General features: G+C 39.8%; 3 protein-coding genes across 5 annotated transcripts in view; 1 reads left to right on the top strand and 2 right to left on the bottom strand.

Moving 5' to 3' along the window:
* crb1 (crumbs cell polarity complex component 1) overlaps positions 1-6,913 on the bottom strand; it is a 20,486-nt gene extending 13,573 nt beyond the window's left edge. The window contains exons 1-6 of the mRNA XM_008331879.3: positions 6,433-6,913; positions 4,105-4,341; positions 3,434-3,629; positions 2,699-2,838; positions 2,233-2,415; positions 2-641 (exon numbers count right to left, since the gene is read on the bottom strand). Coding sequence (XP_008330101.1) covers positions 2-641; positions 2,233-2,415; positions 2,699-2,838; positions 3,434-3,629; positions 4,105-4,341; positions 6,433-6,508 — 1,472 coding nt within the window. The 5' untranslated portion in view covers positions 6,509-6,913. The remainder of the gene's footprint in view (position 1; positions 642-2,232; positions 2,416-2,698; positions 2,839-3,433; positions 3,630-4,104; positions 4,342-6,432) is intronic.
* A 672-nt stretch (positions 6,914-7,585) lies between these two features.
* axdnd1 (axonemal dynein light chain domain containing 1) lies at positions 7,586-15,811 on the top strand. Of its 2 annotated transcripts, none has more exons than XM_025054161.1 (27): positions 7,586-7,819; positions 8,637-8,788; positions 8,870-8,973; positions 9,077-9,167; positions 9,536-9,621; positions 9,858-9,914; positions 10,251-10,359; positions 10,790-10,911; positions 11,055-11,195; positions 11,354-11,458; positions 11,676-11,796; positions 11,957-12,058; positions 12,142-12,308; positions 12,489-12,558; positions 12,679-12,913; positions 12,992-13,204; positions 13,260-13,275; positions 13,416-13,509; positions 13,597-13,781; positions 13,963-14,047; positions 14,159-14,293; positions 14,387-14,461; positions 14,589-14,633; positions 14,913-15,014; positions 15,153-15,244; positions 15,403-15,542; positions 15,635-15,811. In XM_025054161.1, the coding sequence occupies exons 1-27, from the start codon at positions 7,747-7,749 to the stop codon at positions 15,772-15,774; spliced, it is 3,057 nt and encodes a 1,018-aa protein (XP_024909929.1). In that variant the 5' UTR covers positions 7,586-7,746; the 3' UTR covers positions 15,775-15,811. The 2 variants fall into 2 exon arrangements, with proteins under 2 accessions (XP_024909929.1, XP_024909928.1); XM_025054160.1 differs by having other exon boundaries at positions 13,389-13,509.
* A 26-nt stretch (positions 15,812-15,837) lies between these two features.
* nphs2 (NPHS2 stomatin family member, podocin) lies at positions 15,838-18,909 on the bottom strand. 2 transcript variants are annotated; one of them, XM_025054165.1, is made up of 7 exons: positions 18,157-18,909; positions 17,955-18,061; positions 17,551-17,623; positions 17,313-17,395; positions 16,931-17,190; positions 16,669-16,747; positions 15,838-16,311 (listed from the first exon to the last, which is right to left on the bottom strand). In XM_025054165.1, the coding sequence occupies exons 1-7, from the start codon at positions 18,452-18,454 to the stop codon at positions 16,099-16,101; spliced, it is 1,113 nt and encodes a 370-aa protein (XP_024909933.1). In that variant the 5' UTR covers positions 18,455-18,909; the 3' UTR covers positions 15,838-16,098. The 2 variants fall into 2 exon arrangements, with proteins under 2 accessions (XP_024909933.1, XP_008330518.1); XM_008332296.2 differs by having other exon boundaries at positions 17,955-18,058; positions 18,157-18,903.
* Positions 18,910-19,174: the final 265 nt, after the last annotated feature.

Raw genomic sequence — 19,174 nt, 5'->3', positions numbered from 1 at the left:
TACAGCTACTGCCTTGTGGCATGTGCGGCTCCTGCAATTTTGATCCTGATCTAAAATTCTTAAGCTCAACACACTTCTTTTAAGGACAGCCTCTACGGAATGCCACTGTCCGTCTGTGACATTGTGTGGAAGTTCCAGGACCTGGCTTAGGACCTCGGCCCCGTCGGAGTCTTGTTTCCTCAGTGTGAACTGAAGATGTCCCTCGTTCAGCTCCAGAACCAGCAGCAGATCCTGGGTTTGTCTGTGGAACAGTAAAACTCTGGGCAGAACGGTCTTGAAGCTCAAAGTGATGTTGCTGGAGACCTTGGTATCAAAGCGATACAACCGCAGATAGCCACCGTGTTGGAAAGAGAAAGACGTGGAGGTCTGGCACAGTGGTCCGGTGTGGCCGGCTGAGCAGGAGCAGGTGAAGCCATGAGTGTCATCCACCAGGTGTGGAGAACAAGAGCCGTGTTCCCCACATTTGTCGTGTTCCTCACAGCCCGTGAGCCTCACATCGCAGTTCACACCTCCGTAAAGAACTCCGTGGTTGTTCTGCTGGAGGCAGTGACAGGTGTAGCTTCCAACGTGGCCCTCGCATCTGCCTCCATTCTGACAGGGACTGGGGTCACACTGGTTTATCACCTCCTGGCACAGGGAACCTGTCAGCACAGAAACAAGTCTCATCACATGGATGGTTCGTGTTTATAACACAATCCTAACCTGATGTCATGTCGGGGGAAAAGGAGCAGAGCAGGTTTTCATGTTGCAGAACAAAATTAAAAAGATATCCATCACATCTTTAAAGTAATTCATGTACATATTATATGTACTGAAAATAGGAAGAAAATAAAGTTGTGTTCCAACAACAGTGACGCTCAGTCCTTACTCTGAGTTTCCTCACAGTAACTGCCCACTGACTCAGGTGTGTCCTTGTCAAGTGCATTTCCTGAATCGTAACATTTTGACTAGTGTTCTAGCACCCTCTCCAGGAGAAGAGGATTTAAAGGTTGAACTTTTTTTTCTGCTCCTTTCAAAATTCCAGCATATTCTACTATTTATTGAGCACTGTGAGAACTCAGCATCACTGATGAGAGGTTTTTCAGGGACAGCAGTATTATCTAGTTTCCTCTTAGTAATATTCCTTGTGTTTCTGTCTGAATTACAGAGTTAGAGGTTCAGATTTAACATGGGGAAAAAAGGAAATAGATAGATAGACTGTAGTCAGCGAGTTAGTCAGCAATATTTGTGCAAAAAGTCTGATTCTATGTCATTACCTGTTCCAAGTAACAAAATTCCCCAAATCCATGGTGCAGTTGACCACATCATGCTGACACGTTTACCCGATGAACAATCGTAAAAGCGTCTGTCTGCATCATACTGCACTACTACAAGTACGTACTACTGTATGTACTGCAGTATGTGCAGACAGTCCAGGTGAAGGTCTGTTCCTTTTCCGCTCCTCTGCAATCATGTATGCCTCGACACTTTCAGTCAGGAGACCAGCAAAGCCAGATCCTGGGGATTAGGCTAATGCTATTTGGTCCCCTCACTGAGTCAGTGCCAGTGCCGTGGAAGGAGGGACATTTTTAGAACACAACTCCAGGCAGGCAACAGCTCACACTCTTACTGACGTGGAGAAAATAAACAGAAGTAACCAACCTGTTTACCTTCACTGAATTTGTGCCTTTGTTCACCGTTCTAATAGAACTGGGACCTCGTGTGTTGTTTGAATGTGTGTTGGTTTAGGAGATAAACTGACTTTGTTGACATACAAAGCCTTTGTCAAAATAAATACAAATGTGAAGGTTTCAACTCTGAAATGTTGATTTATCTTGATTAATAACACATTTTAGATATGCTTCCAACTGCACACAGTGTCCTCTCAACTACAATGTCTAATGTCATGTTTTACTGTTTATTTCCATCATAACTGGAGTAAAACTTTTGACAAAGACCTAAACTTGGATACACGTCAGGACGATGTTGATGGATATCGTTTTTCATGGGAGAAATTGCCTTATTTTCTCTAAGAGTTTTTTTTTTTTTTTTTTTTTTCTGAAACAGCAATCTTGTTTCCTTTCATTTTACTGACACGTGTCTGGAGAGTTTCACATCGCTGTCAGGGTGAAAAACACAAATCTCTACATGCTGTAGGACCGACTGGCAAACTACTGTACATGCTGCTCGCTGCATATTCATCATTAGAGACTTGTGTGTAACATATTCAGCTGGCAGGTCAGAATAAATTACCTGCTGTTCCTGGTGGACAGCTGCAGATGTAGCCCGCAGCACGCTGCTGGTCATAGCGTTCAGGCAGCAGAGGCTCGGTACCGTACAGTTCTCTCCGCGACCTCTGGATACAGCGGCCTGCGTTCATGCAGGGGCTGCTGCTGCACTCGTCAATGTCTGTCTCACACTGAAGACCCTCAAAACCTGTTATGGGAGGTGCAGAGTGCATTTCAAAACGGCATCATGTGCAATTGTGTCAGCAGACTGTATGTGCAGCACAGGAATTTCAATGAGGGACATGAACCCTCAGATAATGTACAAGAGGACATTATCTGTGACTACAGTGGGAACATATAAGTAATTTGTAGCAACAGGAAGACGGAGTAATTAAAATAAACAACCCGTGTAAATTTTCCTTTTTTTAAACACTACTTTCAACACTACATAAACAAAGCACGTTGATATTTAAGAACTATTTGGTTTTTACCTGGCCAACATTCACAGGTGTAGTTACCGTCCTCATCCGTACAGATGGCGCCATTTAAACAGGGTTCAGAGTGGCAGGCTGGCTGCGGTATCTCACAGTGTGTGCCTATGAAGGCTGTGTGAGAACAGTCACAGCTGTACCTAAAGTAAATACAGCGTGGGGTTATTTAAAATCGTTTTGAACTGTTGTGGAAATATATTTTTATACATAGATCATAGATTCTGGGCCTCAAGTATTATTATATTTTCTTATTTTAAATCCTAGTAATTCCTCACCAGAAATGTGTTTCCTAAAAAAGAAAGCACAGGTCGATAATAGAAATTAAGGGAAAAAATAAATCATAATAATGAATATGATCTGAGTTTGTTTTTAACAATTTTTGCCTCAGAAATAATAGTTAATATTTTTGAAAAAAAAAATGAAGTTCTTTAGAATCTATTACAAGATCCATTTATTGATTTTTGGTGAGAAATGAACTAAAAGTAAATAAGCAACTGTCAGTAGAGACCATGACAAAAATGAAATATTTTCTTATCTTTGAAAAATAAATATTAGAAAATTGTTAGTTTTTTTTTCACTTGTCGTAGACAGTGCTTTAGAAATCTCTAACTCTAACATGCAAAAATGACTTTACTTGAACTAACATTCTCTACATATTTTCCTTGCTCATTATCCTTGCTGGACCAATAATGTTCATTCTGAACCGGACCTCCATCATTTCCCATGTCTACTTACTCATTCGCCCCATCTATACACACAGCTCCGTTCTGGCAAGGCTGCTCACGGCACTCGTCGATGTTGATTTCACATCGTTGTCCTTGGAAACCGGGCGCACAGGTGCAATTGAAGCCACCGGGGTAGTCATGGCAACTGCCGCCGCTGAGACATGGCTGTGATTGACACTCATCAATATCGACCTCACAGGTGACCCCTGTGAATTTCAAAAGACACAGATGATACAGGAAGTGGACACAGGGCAGAGAGTGGAAAATCAAAAAGAGCTTTCATGTCGACGGACTGTGATCATATTGTTTCATCTACAGGTGTTTGACACTTTGGGCTGTTTGTTTTACACCTGGAACAGCAGTGTACTGTACCTACAAGGTAATGCTTAAAATATACACATAGACTTTTAGAAAGTTGACATCAAGTCATATTCAGTATTTGTGCTTAGAGATGTCATTCAAAACTGGCTTCTTTTCTTTTTTCTTTGGTTTCTAACTGTGCCTCTATAGGCCTAGACCGCTAGGGAATGCCTAGACCGCTGTGTATCTATCTTAACTGTAAATCAGTTGTCTGGTTTTGAATGAACCCAATCACCTTAAAATCATATTATTTACTGTTTAGATGTTAATATTTGAGGGTTCCCCAACCTGGTTGGCCTAGCTGAGTTTCTACTCACTCACCAGTAAACCCAGGAGAACACGAACAGGAGAACCTGCCCACCCTGTCCTCACAGGTAGCGCCATTCATGCAGGGCTGTGATATACACTCATTCACATTGAACTGACAGTGAGATCCCTGGAAGCCCGGCACGCAGTAGCACATGTAGCCGTCGTTGTGCCGAACACATATTGCCCTGTTTTGACACGGGTTTGGAGAACAGGGATCCACAGACTGATGTGGTCTGTCTGGAGTTGCACCTGTAAAATAATCATCATTTTTATATTTCTTAATGCAGAAAAAAAGAGGAAAAAGCATGTATTAATGCTTATACTGTCCCAGAATTTGTATTGTTGTTTTAGGATATTTTTGGCTAACACTTAGCTCTTATTTAAGTTAATTTTTATATTTCTTAATGCAAAAAAAAACACACTTAACACTTAACACTTAGCTCTTATTTAAGTTAATTTTTTTTGATAATTTAGGTATATTTTTAAACACTACTTTGAGTCCATTTTGGCTAAGCTTTGACTAGTTTGACCTATTTTTGCTGAATGTATTCATATATTGCCAGCTAATTAAGTCCTGCAAACAGTAAGTAAAACACTTTACTTTACTTTCTACTGTATATAATGATGACATCTTTGACTGACTCTGTTCTGTCCACAGATCAGGTTTCAGCTCCTTTGTTTAATGTTTAAATTGGCAGATATTTCTTTCTAGCTTGATGGTAAATCTACCCCTTACTTGCCACCTGCTGCCTCCCAAAATCTATGCCTGGAATAATCAAACCCAAGCGAAGCACCTCAAGGCATTGAAAATCTGTCCTACTCCAGGCAGAACAAACGGGATTAGCTCTGAGGCAATAATCCATGTAATCCATGGCATGTGCACCGAAGGACTCGCAAGCGTGCTGCCTCGCTAAAAATTCATCTGCTCAAGTGTTGCTTCCATTATATCAGACGCCACTTAAGTTGTTTAATATTCAAAAATCCCAGCTTTGGTCGAATATGACAACACTTGAGTGTGCGTGACATTATGTAGACGAGGAGAGAGAATGATTTTATTAGGATGCTGTGTAAAAACCGAGTTGTTACAAAAATCATGAATCCTAATCATCTCTCAGGAGCCTAATCAGACTCTGAGGGCCTGAAAGGAGCTCATTAGGAAGTGCTGCTCAGTCTTCCGCAAGTTGGCCATTGTCCTCTCTCTGTGATTGGTGCAGGGCAATCAATTTGAACAGACAGCAGGCAGAAATCTCCTGGAGCAGCTTGGAACGGTCTAGACCATGAGTCAGTGCAGCTAAAGTACAGACCAGAGATCTGATAGGGATATGATGTCTGTGGGGATTAATAAACCATGTGGCAAAACCGTGATAAATATATAAATATTTATATATATAAATTAAATATAATAAATAAATAAATATAGGCTGAATGATTGTTTACTTTTTACAAAATTTTATTTTATTAATTTATTGTATAACAGTGCTCTTTCCATTTGATTCCCAAATATTTTATTTAATCCTCTCTTTTATGTTTGTCCAAGTGCTTGAACATATTGTGTTGAAATGTTTTGTGATTTCTGCAAAACTGTTATTAATAACTCTCTGATTTGACAACAACGTGTTTTCTTAACTTCCAACCATCTGAGAACTAGAGCTGTGTGCAGTTCACAGCATTCACAGCCTTTTTCTCTCTGAACACAGGACCAGCCGACCACTAGCCCCCCTCCCACAGTGTTAGACCCTTTTCTAATGTAAATGAGTTCCAGGGCTCTTTGTTTGCTCCTATCTGAAAACCCTACAAACGGCACATGGGGGAGCACCGGACACCTCGTCAGCGCTGATGCATGGTGCCGGTAAATCTGTCTGTGCCTCTCAGTGGCGATAAGCAGACATCCTATTGGACGTTTTGTGGAGACCTAAATAGAGCATCCCCATTCATGCCACCACCACCATTTTTTTTTCACACGAGCCAACCCCCGACTGGTCATGTGTCACGACCCTCACCCCCACTGGTTGATCTCTTTTTGGAATAACACAGCCATGATGTCACCACACAGTCTTGTAATTAAAATTCCAATCATGGACTGAGTGAAATGAAAAAGCACACAAACTTCTTCAAAGATTGTTAGATTTATCCAGAGGTTGTAGCATTAAAATCAGACATGTTTTTATTTATTATTCCACCAGAGATATTTCAACAGTAAGTGTTTACTGTTGATGATGATTCACACATGCATTATATGATATTTAAATAATTAATGATGCAACCATACAAGGTAATAAACAGTAAAATAAAACTTAAGTGAAAGAAGTAAATCACAGGCTGAAGAAGGCAGTTACTCACCGCTGATGACGAACAGTGTTGTGAGCAGAAGTGTGCAGGGAAACAAGTCAAAACACCGAGAATGAATTAAATCCATAATCGTGCCAGGGACTCATCCTGCTCCCTGTGATGAAGTCTGGTCGTGCACTGATCCTTCTGTCTGTGCTTCTCCTGCTCCAGGCTGCAGTGTCTCATCTGTTGCCAACTCCAGAGCCACTTGATGCACACTTGTCCTGCTGCTGGAGCATCACCATCAAGTGCCTTCATCACACATGAAGGGGGAGCACAGAGAGCCCACCGCTGACTGATTACATGATGGGAGGGACTTGAGCACTCGTGTCCAGGAAACGTTTAAAACACAGTGAGGAACAGGCTGAGGAAAGACGGCAGAAATAAGATTTAAAAAAATAATCTTAAAATGATGTAATGTAATTAGTCATCACTAAACAGTTTATTATACTATTACTACTTAATACTGATACTTAAGTACTGCACACTGAAGTCAGGGAAAATAACAGGGTGAAAAGTGGTAATATATTGATTTAAAAATAATTAAGTAAATTAAGACTATTTTATAGTGACTAAAATGTACTAAGAGTTACATATTAGATCATAATTTTAAATTTCAATTTTTCAGAAAATAGGTTTTTGATTAAAAATAGTACTATTATTCATTTTTGCTTTACCTGTGAACATTTTTATGGGTTTTTTGTTTGTTTTTTATTGTTATTTTCATTTTTACCTGTGAACATTTTTATGGGTTATGGTTTGTTTGTTTTTTATTGTTATTTTCATTTCTAAATGTGAAGTCCATAAGGGACAACATTGCTCTGGAAATACATTTGAAACAATTGTACCTTCATTTATTTAAAACAAAAAAGAAATAAAAACATTGTTTTAACATTGTTGTTCCCTGCAGCCTGTAGATATAAGTTAAGTAACTTATTATCGAACATTTTAAAAAGCTAGCTAGTTTCATGAAAACATTAGCATTTACCGATCAACCAACGTCAATAGCTATTCATAAATATATTTAAAAAATAATATTTAGAATGTAATTTATTGTAGTGAACTGAAAGACTCGACAATTGTGTATATATTAATAAAGAAATAATATATACGTTTATTCTATTTTATTTTGTTTTGTTTTGTTTAGTATCATTGCGTCAGGGTTCACGTCCAGTAAGACGTTTCCATGGTGACGCGACCAGGAAGTGAGACGGACGTAAAAAGAAGTTCTTTTCGTTTTATTTTAGCAAATGAAAATTGCGCCTTTCGTATTTTGATTTTGAGTTTTATCGCTGTTTTATTTCAGTTTGTTTTAATGAGCAGAGCATGTCTGCCCCTGAGACCAGAGTCAGCTCAGCCCCGGGTTCATGGAGGCCGAGACCAACACTGGAGCACAGAGGTGAGGAGGACAATACGGAGGAAAAACGTAGAAATATGAGCCGTCAGTACAAATCGATAAACTAGGTGTGCAAAAAAAAATGACAGGTGAACAAATGACAAGACATGATAGCATTGTGGTTAACCACAGGAGTGTGAAACTAAAACGTCTGTCGTTCCGTCAAAGTTAACTTATCAACTCACACGTACAGGGAGATAAAGTGACACCAAACAGTCGGACAAACAGATACACTGATAGAAGGACGAGTAAACAGAAAGGCAGATAAACTGACAGAAAGATAAAGAGACAGATAAGAAATAAAGACAGAAAACAGACCTGCAAAACTTCACCATTTCCAAAAATAATTGTTTCCCTCCTTAAAGCATTAAAGACTCAAATCTGCAGTTTGCAACTTTACTGCATCCTGTTGGTCTGTGAGTGGTCAGACTTTAAATGCTTAATAAATTACACAGTAAATAAATAAAAAAAGGCAGGAGGACATGACCATCAACATCTAAGATGCTGCATGAGGAACTTATTCATGTCATACTAATACTCCTGAGTCCTGCACTTGGTACTTGGAACTGTTTTGTTTGCCTTTTACACAGGGAAATTATTTTTCTTTTCTTTGTTTTCGTTATGCAAAGAAAAGTAAACGTTTTGAACAGAGGGTCTGGATCAGAAATATATTGCAATTAGTCTTTGGGAAATAGTTTGTAATTTTGCAGATTTTATTGTCTCATAATTTTGATTGGCTACTGTTTTTTGACTCGGAACCTACAGTATCCAATCCAAAGGTCAAACTCTGGGGTAGAATTGTTATTTCTCACTGTGACAGAGCTGAGCTTGGAAACCCCAGCAGAGAGCAGAAACACACGGCTTCCTCCTTTCAACGACCAAGTGATCCCAGATGAACTGCTGCTCAGCCTCAGCTCCACTGTGTGCAACAGGAGCTCAGTAGGACACACTGCACACCAGCGACAATGCAAAGTAAGTTCAGGCTAAAATGAGGACGCTTGCTGAGAATCCGTTGGCATCAGTGAGGTTATGGGATGTGTTTGGTTTTGAAAGGACTGTGGACTGAGACGACCAGATCCGGTCTGGCATCGCCCGTGTGGACGTAGGAAATACAGACACTTCCTTGAACAGCCGACTTCCCTGAGCGGAGCAGGCAGGTCCGTGAGGGCAGAGACACTCACACCTGCTGCGGCATCAACAGTCAGAGGTGGAGTGACATATATGCAACTCAAAGTTTGATTTGTTTGTGTGTAAATTCAGGGATATTTCCTTCCTGTGTGATGCCATGGTGAGTGCAAAGAAAACAACACATCTCCCCCCACTGACTGACAGGAACACCAGCGACTTACAGGTAAACTGGTGAACCTTTGAGTGTTTTATTTTAACAACACTGTTTGATTCCTGCACAAGAATAGGTATAATTCATTTGTTGGGTGTAGTTGTTTGTTTGATTGTTTTTTGCACTGTATTTATCTCTTTTTTTTAATAATTTTAAAACTGATTGAGGTTGTTTTTTTTTGCACTCTATTTATCTCTTTTTTTAATAATTTTAAAACTGATTGATCAATCAGTAAACAATAATGATTCATTGAAAAACTCATTCAGCACATTTTTGTTCATACTTTTTGTATACACTGTACTTGTCAGTAGTAAATGCTAACGTTGCAGTAACTTACCATCAACTTGAACAGGTGTACAGTGTGAGTGTTTGTCTTTCAGGACTTGAGTATTTCTGAATGTCTGATCCCAGAAGAATATCGCGTTGTGAAAAATGAAGGTCTACGAAGTCTGGAGTTGTTTGAAGAGTGAGTTCGTGTCAATAAAAATAATGGGCCCAGAGACAGTTTCATATTAAATATTAAATGGAAAAGTTTACATGCTACTGCTTTGTTACTACTCTCAAATATTACCGAATTACTGTTTTTTATCTGCTGCAATATTGCAGTTTCACAATTTCAGGAAAAATAAAATACTAAATTTTATTAAATTTCATCTAAATTGTATGCACCTTTAAACCGATTGTGTTACATTTGTATCTCAGTGCTTTCACGGTGCAGCTGCAGGACGACCAACACAAACTACGAGTCTTTCCTTCACTGTAAGTTTTATGAATTTTAAATGTTAATTAGATTTTTCTGTAATTGTTATTTGAATAATTCTGGTAGAGAATTAGAGAGCAATACTGGTTCCCAAACTTTACCATTATTTCTACAAAACTAATATTTCCATGTAATGATAGAATACAATCAGAGGTCATTTCATTTTGCCACTGTGAGACTGACTGAGATCTTTTACTGTTCTTGTCTAGCTTAGCCACCCACTCCACCCCCCGTTTTACTCCCCTCTGGGAACCACTGTGATAGGATAAGTGATGAACGAAGAATGTTTGGGAGTGAAGTTAAACAGATTTAGCGGGCGTGTTCTTTTCACCCAGACGACCCAGTGGCAGACAAGAGGCAGTGCAGCTGATGAGGATGATGGATGACATGTTGGAGAAGGCTGGGGTGGATCAGCAGGGAGAGGAGCTGACTCAGCTATCACAGGCAAGAAACTGCAGCTGATACAGAAACAGAATGTACAGTACACAGGCCGCTGATTGACTGCACACCTACACTGATGGTTAAATATATATGTTTTTGTATTTCTTGCATCAACAAATTGAAGTAAAATCTTTTAACTTTTAGGCACCACCTGAACTTTATGGTTAAAAATTATTGTATTTAAATCAAGACCTGGATTCATCAAAAAACTGACTGACAAAAGATCACAAAGCAGGGGATCTGTTACCATCACAACGTCATTTTAAAATCTTCTAATGGACTTAATCTGGTCAGGAATGTTGTTGTTTTTTCTGTTTGTTGACACCATGTTACCCCTAACTACCAGTGGAACCAATGAAGTTGAGTTGTATTGGAATTGAAACAATGGTAAAGTTACCAATTGACATGTAAGTAGTGTTTGTCCCATATCAAGATGGAGGGTCTGCTGGAGCTGGTGCAGGCCGAGCAGAACATCTACAACATCGTGTTCCATGAAGCGATCAGGCAGGTCAGCGTTGGCTGTGCTGAGAGAGGACAGCTGCTCGCCAAACTCAGGTTAGACTAGATGTACTTTTTCATTGCTAAGAACTGAATCCAGCATTTAACTTCATTTAACACTGAACTTAACGTTTAAGCTGAGTAATATCACGCAGTAAAAAGTCTGTTCTTATCAGCGTATCTTATGTCTCTGTATCCAGACAGCGTTACCAGTCACTGCTGGAGCGAATCCCCCGCCGTCTGAAGGCCCTTCACACTGAGGCTTTGGCACAGCGAGCACTGGATCGCAGGCTCACTGAAGAGATCCATCACATCAAGGATAACTTCCAGCAACTCAGCATGTATGTACTGTAGATGGGGCTCAGGCAACTGGGTCATAAAATGAAATATCTGAAATAGGAATTTTAAATGTTCTCTTTTTCAGAATGAAAATATAGCACTTATTCTGTGTCTTATTATATTTTTATCTTTTTTTCTTTATTTTCTTTTATACTAACAGGGAACTGTCCAGGATCAGAGACCACGATGTGTTTGTTTCCCAGCAAACAGAACTTGCTCATGAGCACCTAACCGACGAGCTTCAACAAGCACAAACCAGCTCAGAGTCAGTTTTTTGGACATTTAAAACTGTCTTCGTCAACACTGACAGAATCCTCAGCTTGACCACTGTTACTTGCTGTTACTTGATCCACTCATTTTATCCACTACCCAAAACCAACACATCACAAAAACATGAAGATATGGGTTTTTTTCAACCAATCTAGGGTTATGTTCTTATTCTAAAATATTAAATATAATAATAAATCATGTGTTCTTCTCAGTGTGGTCCAGGGCTACCATGAGCTGTATGAGCTACAGAGAAGTCGCCTCGAAGCTCAGCTCCTCCAGACGACAGCGGAGAGAGATTCCTGGAGTCAGCTGACCTACAGCCTCGCCCTCAAGGTGACGGAAAAAATATTGTGATATTTTTATCACATTACTTTTGAATATTTTTATAGTTTTTGTTACTTTGTTTTTGGATGTTACAAGGTGTTTAAATAAGTACTACCTACCTGAAAGGTATAATCAGTCCTGGTAGAGTATGCGTCTCCGTGATTGTCAGGTGATCAACATGAAGAAGCTGGAGCTTGTCAGACGACTGCACCTTCACGAGCAGAGCTGGTTCAGAACGGCAGAAAACTGCGTCTTTTACCTCACATCGAAGGTACCGCTGTCTTTCTCCTTCTGTCTGTGTGAGAACTGTTGCAGGATTAAAACAGAATCAGACTGTGATTGTCCTTTTTATAGGACACGGAGGACATGAACATCATCATGGAGCTCACGGACCATTGGACAGAACAGCTGGGTGCCTTCATGGCCCAGATGAAAAAGATGGAGAACATTCAGTGTGAAGAGATGAACATTATCCAAAAAGGCATCAAGAAGATGATCGCCATCTGCTCTGCAGAGAACAGGTAGGAGAATATCTTTATATTACTGCGTCCATGATTATATAACCCTGTCTGTTAGAGTAATTTAAAATAATATTACTGTTGGATATTGGATATTTATTGTAACCTGTAGATAAATAACAAAGTAAATTTAATTTGTTTCTACTGTTCATCTTTTTAAATGTTTTTTTTTTTATAAACAAGGAGTCATGACCCCAAGGAGGTAAAAGACACCCTGGAAGGTGTTCATGCTGATTTAAAGAAGTGGTCCAGAGTAAGATGTTTGACTTGTGATGTTTCTAACCTTCATCATTCATCATGTCAGCCATTTTGGAAAGATCTTTAACTTTTATTAATATTCATTCAGCTTCACCTGTGCTCTGCTTCTACTCAGATGTTAACGGAACTGTCTGAACATTACGAAGGTGAGGAGCTTTTTTGTCGGCAGCAGACGCTGGAGGAGCTCGGCCAAGTCCAGGAGAGGTGGTTGAATATGAGTCTCCAGCTGCTCGGCAGACACCGTGGTCCTAATGGTGAGGCACCCGAAAGTGAACAGGTCCAAAAGGACCTGGTCAGGGTTCTGTCGGAGCTTCTCAAACAGCTGGACACACAGGCCAGTGGAGAAAATGGTGAGGAGCAACAAGAAATGTCTCATTAAAACTGTTTACAGATCGTTCAGATGTAAAATAAATGTGTTGCTCTTTTAGGGACGTATGGACGGGTGATGTCACTGCTGGGGTCTATGGATTCCTGGGTTTCCAAGGTTAACGCAGTAAATTACCAGACAGACACAATGTCGGCTTCTGATTGGCTGCAGCTGGAGAAAGACCTCTGTTCATGGCAGAGTTCTGCTGAAGAAGTTTCACAGAATATTTCCAGCAAGAAGACGAAAGAAGAAGGAGAAAGCGATGGGTCCAAACATACAGAATATTTCCAGCATGAAGACGAAAGAAGGAGAAAGCGATGGGTCCAAACACACACCAAACATACAGTAAGTTCTCCTTCACATTTTCAGTCTGTGAATCTAAATTCTTCATTTTGTATCTTTAACTTAAGAGTTGAAACAGTCAGTGTCAGAATCTGTGTTGTTTTCAAACGCTGTAGTCTGGTTGTTCCTTTTATGATCAACAGTACAGAGACAGAGGAGGTCGTGGACAGAGTGAAGGAGTTTATAACCAATCTTTATAAGTTCACTGATGGTGACAACCACAGACTCACTGAGGAGGTAAATTCCTTTAAGGTCCTTTTTTGTCCTGAAACTTTTTTGTCCTGAAACTGACAAGATTTTGTCCATTGTTTATTTTCCTGTCAGGTCAGATCTATTCACACTGCTCAAACCCGTTGGATGTTTAACCTTCTGCTCCTGATGGTACCTGACCACTGTGAGGAGCAGGACCACGATCCTCTGAACATTAGTAACGTCTCAGTGAAGACCCTGGAGGCAGAGGCCAAACTTCTGTCTGACAAAGTGGAAAGTTTTTCTGGAATCATCACAAGGTACTGAAGCTCTTGTCTGTCTGGATCAAATAAAGCCAATTAAATAATAATTTGAGACATGATCATTTAGAAGGAGGAGGACATGATGAGAAAGTTACTCCTCAGTAAATATTTGTCTTTGACTTCAGCGTGTACAAGCTGATTCTGGAGCAGACTTTGTCACATCAAACTGAGAACTCAGCGTGTACAAGCTGGTTATGGAGCAGCAGACTTTGTCACATCAAACTGAGAATGATGATGAGATGGATGAGTGCAGGAAGCTACAGGTAAAAAAACAAACAACAAACTACGTAAAATATATTTTACAGTCCAGTAGGCGGAGCAAATCTTTGAATGTACGTCACATGCCATATTTTTTTTTGTTTCTATGTTTTTAGAATGAGAGCACGGACTGGACAGAGACCTGTGTAATCCTGCTCTCAGGGTTTAAAGGCGATAATGTGGAGGTGCAGCCTGTCACCTCCTCCAGGAGTTATATCTCAGCTTTGCCAGGAGATGGCAGCCAGACTTCAGTGATTTTAACTTATTATTATGTTTTATTATTTAACTTGTAAATATGTTTATAGAAATAAATATAATGTTATAATATTTTTGTATGTTTACAGGAGAAGGGAGATCTGTCAGTAGATCCTCTCACGTCCACCGAGGACAAAGATAAAACTGAGGCAGAACTGAGAAATGTGAGTTTGTGAAAAACACAACCGTTGTACATGCTGTAACCTTTCACTGGGTTAATTAATTAAATATCAGTAATTATGAAGATGGTTCCTTCTCTGAGCTGGTAAAATACTTTTCTTCTTTTCAAAGAGCAAAAGTGAGGAACACGAAAAACTACATCGAGGCACATGTGAGGTACTTTTACATCCTTTAATGAGTGTAGTAGTCTGTTTCTAACTGCACTTTACGAATGTGTTTGTCACTTTTTTTCTCACGCTCTCAATTTGTCTTTTTCACTCACTCACTACCTCAGGCTCTTCCTCTCATTCTACTTAGTAACTCACACACTCACTGTCTCACTCACTAACCACCTCACTCTCGTTTTTCACTTGCTCTCTTTTATTGATTCACTTTCTCACCCTTTCACTCACTCACTCATTCCGAACAGTCAGCAGTGCTGTGGTTGTCCTGCAGGAGGAGCTGTCAGTTGGTGAGTCAGCAGTGTTGAAGTTCATTGACTATGATGGAAATATCGCTCAGAGGAGTCTGGATGAAAGCAGCATCCACCTGAGTGAGGTCAGACCGATGAATCGTACACACACTTGTTCACATCACACATGTTTGACTGAACTAAAGTTTTTGTCTTCGACAGTTTTATTCCACTGATATATTTGTTTTGTTTCTCTGTCTTTTCTTTTCTGCTCTGCCTGTAAGACCGGGGAACTGGTGGTCTCTGCAGCGACAGAGGACACTCAAACGGCTTTCAGTGACCTGAACACTATCACATTATTACAGCAGGAACTCCAGTAAGTTTAGATTCAGTGAAATGTTTATATGGAATTATTTCTTCAATGAATGCAAATAAACCTATTTTAGTCAAAACATTCAGTGAAAGAATACTTTTTTATCTTTATGTGACGATCCAGCAGCAGATTTTCTGTGATTTTCTTCTTCTGTTCCACAGTGACTCTGAGCTACGGCTCCAGAAAACAGAGCAGCGAGCTCTAAAAGCTGAAGAAGACCTTCAGGCGGCGATGGAGAAGATTCTAGAGCTGGAGAAACAACTGAAAGGTCGGCCCAGTCTGGAGTTCAAGAGTGATGACGGTAAAGACTCCACTTTATACCACCGCTGGTAACACACACACACACACACACAGACTGGAGGGTTCTCATACCTTAGTTTGTTTGTGTTTCAGAAACAAAGAAAACACCAACACCTCCACCACTCTCCCCATCTCCACCGCCTCCCCCGCCAGCAGCAGTTCACCAGCATCCTCCCAAAAAAACAAACCCTGAGGGCAGATCCACAAACAGCAAAAGGGCGAAGAAACGCTGATCTGTTTTTTTTTTAAATGCTGCTCGAGAAAAAGAATGTCAATATATTAATACAAAAATATAAAATTAACAACAACATATTTATTGAAGTTGCTTTTGAAGCATCTTTTTTGTTATTGAGTGTCTTGGCTGAGACTTCTTTATACTTTATTATAGTCCTAACAAGTGCAGTCTTAAAAATTATTCATAAATTATATTTATAAAAAGTCTAAACTTTTGCTTGATACTCATTAAAATCACACTACCCTTTACTGGCCTTTGATACAATGCGTTTCAATCTACAAATGTAGTGGAGTTGATGATTTTAATAAACCCTTCTTGACAGTCACATCATGGGGGAGTCTGTTCCTCGGCCCCCCTCCGTCACCGTTGCCTCTTCTTCCTCCACAGCGGGAGGCGGAGGGGGAGGTAAGGATGATTGGTCGGAGGTCAAACTGAGGAGGTCAGGGGGGAATGGGAGGACCAGGGCAGGGTGGAGGTGACGGAAGGAGGCTCTTAACCCCTCCCAGGCTGTTGTCTCCACTTCAGCAGCTTTGACCTGGAAGAAAAGGAGGATTTTCTTTTATGTGAATTGAGGTTTGACTTTAACTGTAGGTTTGAAGTGAAGGTAAATGGACATCATTTCAGCCCATTTACCTGCAACAAAAACTGTTAAATTAATAAAACAAAAAAATAATTTTCAGCTAGACTTAAGTTACATTTTATCAAAAAAAATTTCAGCTAGACTAGACTAGAAGTTACATTTTATATATACACACGTTATATTAACCAGCTAAATAGGAACTAAGATTTGAGCAGTTGTCTGTGGTATCAGTTATACTGTTGAGGTCAAATCTGCACTTCTGTTGATTTTAGCAAAAATTACAAAATAGCAAAAATAGTGATGCTTTCTTACTTTGGCCTGTTGTTGTCTCTGTGCCTCGGCCTCAGCAGCCAGACTCTCTTGTAACCCAACAGGAAAGGTGACCTCATCTCTAATAGAAATTAAAAAAACAAGCAGAATGTTAATGATGATCACCTTTTTTTAATTCTGGAAAGTGTTGCATGAAAAGGAAACCAGTTTTCAACAGCAGCTTCGTAGTTTTTGGCCTCCAAGGTTCTTTCTAAATACATTGGGAATACGTGTTTAGCAAATTTTGAGTGTTTTTTTGTCTTACATGTCCACTCTCTCCACCCTGATGCCCCAGCGGCAGGCGACAGAGTCCACAGCAGTTTGGACCTGCTGACCGATTCTCCTTCTGTGCTGCAGGATGTGACTGAAGGCATGTTGGGCCAGGACATCTCTGACTGCGGCCTGGACCACAGTCTGCAGCAGGGAGGTCAGATCGGACAGAGCCGTGGTGCACAGAGCCATGTTCTCTATCTGGTAATAACACACCGCGCTCAGCTCTGGTCTCACCAAGTCCTTCGTCACCGCCTGTGTACAAAGAGTGTGAGTGTATACATACACATGTACACAGATTTTTAAGCTGATACATTTACATTTGCGTCTGCTTGTGACTATACTTTAGTAAAAATAATAATAATTTTATTCAGTACCACATGGAGAGGAATCTTCATCATTTTCAGTCGAATGTCGACCTTGTGACAAACATCAAGGAGTGGGAGATAAAAAATCAGGCCTGAAAAGAAGGGAAAAAAATATTTGATAAAGAGCCGGATAATTTACTTTTATTTTATTTTCATTTTCTGTGACTGTCAAGTGCAGGGAAAATCTCAATCAAAATTAAAACATATTTTCTTGATTGGGACCTTCATCAACTGTGTGGTTGCTAACCTGGTCCTCGGGGTCTTCCACGCAGGAGGTGACCCAGTCTGAAGACCACAGCTCTCTCGTGCTCCCTGACTATCTGTCACTCCAAAGAACAGACATTTGTTAGTTTTTATGAGGAAATACATGAGGCTGAAATATCAAATTACTTCAGTTCATCTTTATTATGATTATTCTATTTGCATGAGGAAAATATACATACAATATGATGTAAGCTTAAATTTAAATTATAAAATATCCTTTTTGTCCTCTCCTTGATTTACAAATATTTCATATGTTTGTGTTATATATTTAAGAAAAGCTATTAATGTACACATTTTTAATGCTGTGTGTTCTATTGTATATATATATATATGTAAAATTATAATAAATTATATTTGTGTCATATTTGTTTCTTGTGCAGTCCGTACTTTGACACAAAACCATATGGACAGAGGGAAGAAGACAAGAACCAACGTCATGACGAGGACAATCAGCAGCCACTCAAAGACCCCCAGTCCTCTGTGCTTCGAACCTGCTGAGTTAAAGTACATATATATATAATAAAATCTCCAAACATAACAGAGGGAAAAGTATAAAGTCTGCTTTTCTACGTTAAATAGAAAGTCTCACCATATTCCTGCTCTGCTGCCTCCAGTAGCCCCAGGTTTTCGTCTTTGACACGATCATCTCTTACTTTGTCAATGTCCACCACAGTGGATTTTAAATTCAACTCTCCTTCCTGTTCCTCATTTCTCTTCTGTTTCTCCCTCTGTCGTCTCTCTTTCCTCGCCTCAGGAAGCCGGCCTGCCTTGGAAGTCCTTTGGCGATGACTTGATGATGCTGCTGTTGCCTCCCTTTCACTCTCCCTTTTGGGTTTTGTTTTAAATTCTGTCCCGTTGTTAAAATGGACGCTGGAGGTCTTCTCCATATTTTCCAGGAGAAAAAAAATGACTGCTTTTGAGATTTAAATGAGAAATTGCTTAAAATCTTCTGCAGCTTTAGGGTTAGTTTTTTTGCTTCTTTCCTCCTCCCGCTGTTGTAGGGAACTGTGGACTCTGAGTCAGATTGTTTGTGAATAGGAGTACAGTTTGTGGGAGTGCCATGTGTTACACTGCTTTATTGTTTTGTTATGGTCAGCGGGAAAAGATTCTAGAATGACAGAGGATATAAGTTACAAATATCAAATCTTATTGTTCTGCCTTGTAAGTTTCTCGGGTTTTATTGTTTAAAACATAGAGATATCGGCACAAATTTCAATCTCATGAGTAAATTGTTACCAATTCCAGGTCCTGTCTCTTGTAAGGTTTCTAAAAACCCACATCGCCTTAAATAACCCCCACATTTCATCCCATTAGGGGAGAAGTTTTACACAAAAATCACAGCAGGCTTCCAGTATTGTGTAAGTCACAGAATCATGTGAGTGAATGTTTGGGAATATTTACTGAAATTTCATCTCAACCCATGTAACTCCAAACTGTAGTTTCATATACGTACAGTAATACTGCCTCCATTGGTGAGTTAACAGAGTAACACCAAAGGGTGTCCTCAGAGGAATGCGTAGATGGAGGAATCTGATGAATGTTTTCTTTCTCCAAAGAAAACATCTCCACTATCCTCCCCTGTTGCAAACCCAAATTAAACTAAATTA

Source organism: Cynoglossus semilaevis, chromosome 2 (assembly GCF_000523025.1).
Source record: "Cynoglossus semilaevis isolate Cse_v1.0 chromosome 2, Cse_v1.0, whole genome shotgun sequence".
NCBI classification, from domain to species: Eukaryota; Metazoa; Chordata; class Actinopteri; order Pleuronectiformes; family Cynoglossidae; genus Cynoglossus; species Cynoglossus semilaevis.
Note: the sequence above shows the minus strand (reverse complement) of the source record. Positions and strands in the feature narration are given on the sequence as shown.